The 5,684-nt window shown below is 46.0% G+C and overlaps 1 protein-coding gene across 1 annotated transcript; it reads left to right on the top strand.

Moving 5' to 3' along the window:
* The first annotated feature begins 2,089 nt into the window (after positions 1 to 2,089).
* On the top strand, positions 2,090 to 2,710 carry LOC121372964 (putative nuclease HARBI1). Its single transcript, XM_041499403.1, has one exon. The coding sequence runs from the start codon at positions 2,090 to 2,092 to the stop codon at positions 2,708 to 2,710; it is 621 nt and encodes a 206-aa protein (XP_041355337.1).
* Positions 2,711 to 5,684: the final 2,974 nt, after the last annotated feature.

Genomic DNA, 5,684 nt, shown 5'->3' with positions numbered 1-5,684 from the left:
CAAACTAGTTCTCACTACGTTCTTGAAAATGTTGCCGAACGGGCTCAAACTGTGTGCGAACGGAGTGGACGTAGTAGCAACTTTTTACGGTCTTTTTACGAACTTCGTGGACGGGCTAGAACGGAAAGGTGCTCCAGAACTTCGAGCCTGCTCAAAATTTCTGGCGGCCATCCCGTTCTGCAATTAGACGGAGTGACAACGTACTTAAAACGAGATGGACGTACTACAAACGGAATTGCCGTACTTCGATCCTACTAGGGACGTGTTACGACGTGGAGCAGTCGGGAATCAATTGCAGTACGTGTGCACACCGACCGGGTCCGTTTGTAGCTCGTTCATCCCGTTCGCAGACAGACCCAACCCCATCGCATTACGTCCTTAGCCATTCGTTATTCCGTGCAAATACGTTCAAAACAAAATAAAAATGTTCTGAAGGAGTTGGCAACACGTTTCTGCACGGTTCTAAAATTTCGCAGTAGGTTCTCATTAAGTTCTACTCGTTTTGAGTACGTTTGTGTAGTTCTCACGCAGTTCTTACTACGTCCACCCCGTCTGCAGTACGATAGGACAAGGTAGGGTATAAATACGGCCGTTTCCTCACTGGTTCATCCAGTATATCAATTCGTCCAGTCCACCAAACCAAAACTATAAGTGCCACGTACTGCCCGCCTTGCCAGCGTTCGGTCGACGCGGACCACCAACCCGACTGATCGCAGGCAGGATGGGAAACCGTAGCACACCCATCGGGCTCCTGACAGTCATAAAGTTAAAAACTAAAATTAGAAAATGATCGCAACCACCCGCCTGTACGTCTCCCGGAGGGAAGAGCGACCTTCTGCACTCGACCGACATGCACTCCAATCCGGGGGACCAACGGTGGGAAGGTGGCGATCTATAATTAAGATAAGTAATTAATACGCTGCTTAACTCGTGACACCCGTGACTCCCTGGATGGAACATCCACCCTACGCACTCGAACAGACCACGTATTCCAACCCGGGGAGAGAACGGTGAAACGACAAAAGTAAAAACATATACCTAGCCAAATTAGCTGGCACAAATTCAGCAATTAATTAACAATTACTCAAAACCACCCGCCTGTACATCTCTCGGACGGAAGAGCGACCTTTAAGCACTCGACCAAACAAGCACTCCAACCCGGGGATCAACGGCGGGATGGTAGCGAATGATTTAATAACCGCTAGATATGACAATGCTTGAATCGTGACATCTGTGACCCCCTTGGTGGAACATCCACCCTACGCACTCGAACAGACCACGTATTCCAACCCGGGGGGAGAACGGTTAAACGACAAAAGAAAAAGCATATACTCAACCAAATTAGCTGGCATAAATTTAGCAATATAAATTAACAATTACTCAAAACTACCCGCCTGTACATCCCTTGTACTCTCGATTCACTAATATCAAAACCTATATTAGCTCGGCCATTTACCTTTCGACCGACCGTTCAAAATTGCGCCAAATTCCCTCAATCAAAATTGCGCACCCTTTTCTCTTTGGCATTTAACTGCGCTCCATTCAAATTCCATAGCACCACCACCATCCCCACCCGCCTGCTACCGATTTGATCGGGCTGCTGGTGCTCACTTGCACCTGCCAGTGCAGGCGGTCCCTCCTCTCCCCTCCCCCCACCTTTCCTGTCATGGACGGAGGAGCCGGCCAAGTCCGGCTCTTGTGCGCACGACAGGCGTTTTCTACAATAGCTTGTTCTGAATGTGCACGTAAAACCCTATGACATGACATGACATGACATGACTGGTTCATCATTTGGGCTCGATATTTCTGGCAGTGCACATCTGTTCCTGACTTGAAGATTTTCACGTTTTTTGGCCAGAACCATGGATAACTTTGCAGCCCTTGACATGTTGAATGTTGGTTTCATGCAATTTTTGTTGGAAGCAGAGCAAGAGTACAATGAGATGGTAGAGCAAGAAAGAAGGAGGAGAAGACCAAGAACCTGTTGGGTGAGGAAGTGGCTGAAACCTGAGAGGAGAATAGCCGTGGGTCATTATCATCAACTGATGATCAAGAGTCCTTCTACAACTTCTTGAGAATCACCCCACCCATGTTTGACGAACTTCTTGAACGCATCACCCCCTTCATAGAAAAAGAAGACACCAACTACAGAAAGGCTCTGGAACCAGGGATGAAGCTTGTCATCACACTGCGTCATCTGGCAACAGGAGATTCCTATGCCACCCTGCAATATGAATTCCGGGTAGCCAGAAACACAATTTGCTTGTTGGTGAAAGAAGTCTGTGATGCCTTGGTGATGGAGCTCAAGAATGAAGTCATCGTATGCCCTGTTGACAGAGGCACATGGCAAGAAGTTGCTGAGGAGTTCCCGATGCGCTGGAATGTCCCACATGCCTGTGGAGCCCTGGATGGGAAACGTGTTGCCATCAGAAAGCCTCCCAAAACTGGAACCATGTACCACAACTACAAAGGCTTCTTTTCAGTCGTCCTAATGGCCGTGGTAGATGCTGATTACAAATTCATGTGGATAGATGTTGGTGGTTTTGGAAGCCAGTCTGATGCCCAGATCTACAACCAGTCAGAACTGAAAGAATGCTTAGAAGATGGCTCCATTGGACTCCCTCCACCTTCCCCTTGCCAAATGATGTCCAGGACTTTCCCTATTTCCTGCTGGGAGATGACACTTTTGGCCTCCGCACATACCTCATGAAGCTATATTCAGGCCGTCAACTGACAAGAGAAGAAATGATTGCGAACTACAGGATCTCTAGAGCCAGATGTGTGGTCGAAAATGCCTTTGGCATTATGGCCCAGAGATGGAGAGTCCTCTTGTCAACAATGCAACAGATGCCAGTGACTGTACAGACCATCGTTGAAGCTTGTGTGTGCCTTCACAACTTCATCCGTCTCCGAAACCCAACCATTCAGAACATTCAAGTGGATGCTGAAGATGCTGCACACAACCTCTTCGCTGGTGCCTGGAGACAAGATGCCAACCTGCTAGACTTGGACGTCCCACAGGGAGGGGCAGGCTCAGGAGGCACAGCAACTTCAGGGGGATCTGCATGGGCTTCAGCGGGGCGTGGGGAGTTTGGGGTAGTACTGGCTGCTTTCACACGGCCCGTCTTTCTGGATCCACTCCTCTTTGGAGGCATGATGATTGAAGATGGTCGGAACTGTCGTTGACTTGATGTGTTGATGTGTACAGCTTGAAGCGGCGAACGTGAATGAGGACTGGCAACAACGCGCTGGGTATTTATAGCAGTCGGGCCAGGACGCGATTGCAATTACGTTCCGCACGCACTAGGGACGAGATGAGGACGTGGTGAGAACGAGGTGAACTGTCTGGGAACGAGGTGGTCGAGTTAAGAACTAGTTAGAACGGGTTTGGACGTATTGGGAACGAGGTAGAACTAGTTCAGAACGGTTTTAAACTGACTACGGACGGGCTTGGACTGCCTGGAAACGTCCGCATGAGGTGAACGGGCAATTTTACCCGATCTGAACTTGATACCAACGGACTGCGGCCGGGATAAAGACGAGATGGACGTATTGAGGACTGTTTATGAACGAACTAGCATCGTATTTTAGACATTATTTGGCCAAAGTTACACGTTCTACCCCGACCACAGCCCGTTTTACTATTTTTTTAGGACCGGGTAGGACGTTTTGAGAACTACTTTGGTGTGACATAAGCATTACTCAGCGCCGAGAAGGAGTCTACCGACAAGCGGTCCTGGTTAGAGAGATGGATAGCCACACCATTCACAGGATCATCATGGCCCTTTTCGGCAACGACTACCGGAGTGTCATAACCATCCTTGCCGACCAGAGATGGAAGCACTTCATCCCCGCCTTTGCCGGCTCTCCGCTCATCGGTTCACCTAGACAAACCTCCAACGGCCATATCGAGGCCACTCACATGGACATATATATCGGACTTTAAACATTTAGACTTTCGTTAAAATTTTATGTCGAAATTACTTCTCTTTTTTTAATATTATTAAATAGTCCGATCCTCTCTTCTTTCTCTTATTTATTTTAGGACTGTCCTTCTAAAATGCTCCAAATTATATAAATATTCGGCCGAGCAGTCAATTCTTTATATTTTGGGCTTGTAATTTTTTTTTATTTTTTTTTATTCTATTAACTTTTTACAAATTGCTATTTTCAAAATTCTGCCCATTTTCAACACTACCCCCCCCCCCCCCCCCCACACACACACACACACATCCCGAGTCCGGCCACCGATCTTATCGGAGGTCAGACTCGGGATGGGCGTGTTCGAAACCCTAGTGGTATATGGGCACGTTAAACTAGTTATCACCATCATCATCATCATCATCATCATCATCAACCCGTAAAAATGGACATTAAGGTTGGTTAAGTTACAAACCTGTAACACATTTGGACAACGTTACAAGAGAGAGAAACAAGAGTATGTGACGTTGAAACGGGGAAATACCGTTAAAAATAGACTAAACCTCGACTTTACTTCTCAGACGCACGTGCGTTTATAAAAATATTTTTAAAATCCATTTTTGTGGTATTAGAAACACCAGGATGACCAGAAAAACGTCGGATGTACGGAAATGGATAATCTAAACAATTCAATATAAGCAAAGTTTGACTTTAGTGATCATAAACGGCTCTAATAGTGAAAAATATGCCTTAGCGTTTAAAAACTAGGGTCTGTCCCTTTAACACCGTTTTTAAAAACGTATATGTTATAATTATGCCCAGCGTATTATATATATATATATATATATATATATATATATATATATATATATATATATATATGTCTTTAAAATTATTCTTATATAAAATAATTATATCCATTTATTTGTCATGTCATGTCATAGGGTTTTACATGCACATTCAGAACAAGCTATTGTAGCGCACGCCTGTCGTGGGCACAAGAGCCGGCTTTGGCCGGCTCCTCCGTCCATGACAGGAAAGGGGGGGGGGGGAGGGGAGGTGGAGAGGGAGCACCAGCAGCCCGATCAAATCGGTAGCAGGCGGGTGGGGGTGGTGGTGCTATGGAATTTGAATGGAGCAGTTAAATGCCAAAGAGAAAAGGGTGCGATATTTTGATCGAGGGAATTTGGCGCAATTTTGAACGGTAGGGCCTGACCGCTTCTGGTCGAGGCATCACCAAGTACCACGTTATTACCAGCAGCAAGTATTGGGGGTTTGGGTGGGGGAGGCCGATATTCTTTTGTCCAGCATTGCAATTGTGTACTCGGAACCGGTATTCTTTTGTCAGGTTCCTTATTAGAGTACGTGTTGGGCCATTAAATGGGGGCGGGTGCATTGTTATCATTAGTCAATGCACCCTGTGTACTGATGCAGTGAGCGTGTAGTCTGTGTATGAATCCTAGTTTTGTGTTAAGGTTGTACCTATTGTCTTAAGTCCCTATTCTAGTGAGTTCAACGGTCATTCATGACCACCCATCCCCCTCCGTCCTTGTATAGCAAAAATAGGCGATAATTAGTGGTGTCCTATCTTGGTTGATTGCCTAACGATGTTGATTAACTGATATATAAATTCTACGAAGGTAAGAGTTTAAGAATCACTTTCCCTCCAATGTAATGGAATTTACTGACTCATTTAATCAGTCTTCGATGTATATATTGTCGTTAAGAATCCGTCGTTAAAGAATACACAGTCAGACGAATGG

This window comes from Gigantopelta aegis, chromosome 5 (genome assembly GCF_016097555.1).
Source record: "Gigantopelta aegis isolate Gae_Host chromosome 5, Gae_host_genome, whole genome shotgun sequence".
NCBI classification, from domain to species: Eukaryota; Metazoa; Mollusca; class Gastropoda; order Neomphalida; family Peltospiridae; genus Gigantopelta; species Gigantopelta aegis.
This window is presented reverse-complemented; position numbering and strand designations above follow the sequence as displayed.